We start from the raw sequence: 802 nt of genomic DNA, 5'->3' as shown, positions 1-802 counted from the left end.
GTCATCATTTCCGCGAAAATACAGAGATGTTTTAGGATACTGCAAAATAACTATTAATGTGATACTAAAAAGACCGTTTGTATAAGTTACTTTACAAAATATAGTAGAGTGGGGTAAGATGGTTGTTTCATACTTAGTTTTTGTCTCATTTGATAGTAAACAAAGAACATTAAAAGAATATTAAAACCGTATCCTCATGACTGTAAAAGAGAGTTGTTAATTGTTCAAAACACGATGAGGCAATATGGGACATTATATTCTTACGGTACCCAGCTTTCCCCATCCTGTGTTTCAATATATAAGGTATAAAAAGTGAAAATATCAAGACATTTATTTTATGCATTTACAAAAAGTTACGTTTCAATTTTTAGCGTTTTTTTTTTAATTTTCATTTTGCTACCCTTTCCAGCAATGCGGTATTTTAGATTAAAAGTTTATATTTGCGTGTTTTTGACATATTGAAGCAATTTGTTCAGCATAGAAGAAAAAATTGTAAATGAAACAAAAAATCATCTAAAAATAAATTTTCTGCAAAAATAAGCAGACGCGAGTAAAATAACTGCAGAAGAATTAATAACGTGAAATAAAAAAGGGAATTGTGTATAGGAAAGTAACACAATAAAACAGCGTGCAAAAAATATAAAAAAAATCAAAATTTTGCGCATTTACTTAAAGGTACATTTGCGGTCTCTGCGTTTTCGAGTTTTCGTTTCGCGACATTATGCGAACAATGCGGTAATTCAGACTTCAGGTTTATTTTTGCGTTTTCTGAAATTTCAGAGGCTGTTGGTTCAGCGCCACC

The 802-nt window shown here is 30.8% G+C and overlaps 1 protein-coding gene across 1 annotated transcript in view; it reads right to left on the bottom strand.

The window, feature by feature from the left end:
• Positions 1 to 419: 419 nt before the first annotated feature.
• Positions 420 to 802, bottom strand: part of LOC100182518 (F-box only protein 28) — a gene marked incomplete in the record, with an annotated part of 4,038 nt that continues 3,655 nt past the window's right edge. The window contains 1 exon segment of the mRNA XM_002124133.5: positions 420 to 802. Within this exon segment, the coding sequence (XP_002124169.3) occupies positions 650 to 802 (153 nt within the window).

Source organism: Ciona intestinalis, chromosome 11 (genome assembly GCF_000224145.3).
Source record: "Ciona intestinalis chromosome 11, KH, whole genome shotgun sequence".
Lineage (NCBI taxonomy): Eukaryota > Metazoa > Chordata > Ascidiacea > Phlebobranchia > Cionidae > Ciona > Ciona intestinalis.
This window is presented reverse-complemented; position numbering and strand designations above follow the sequence as displayed.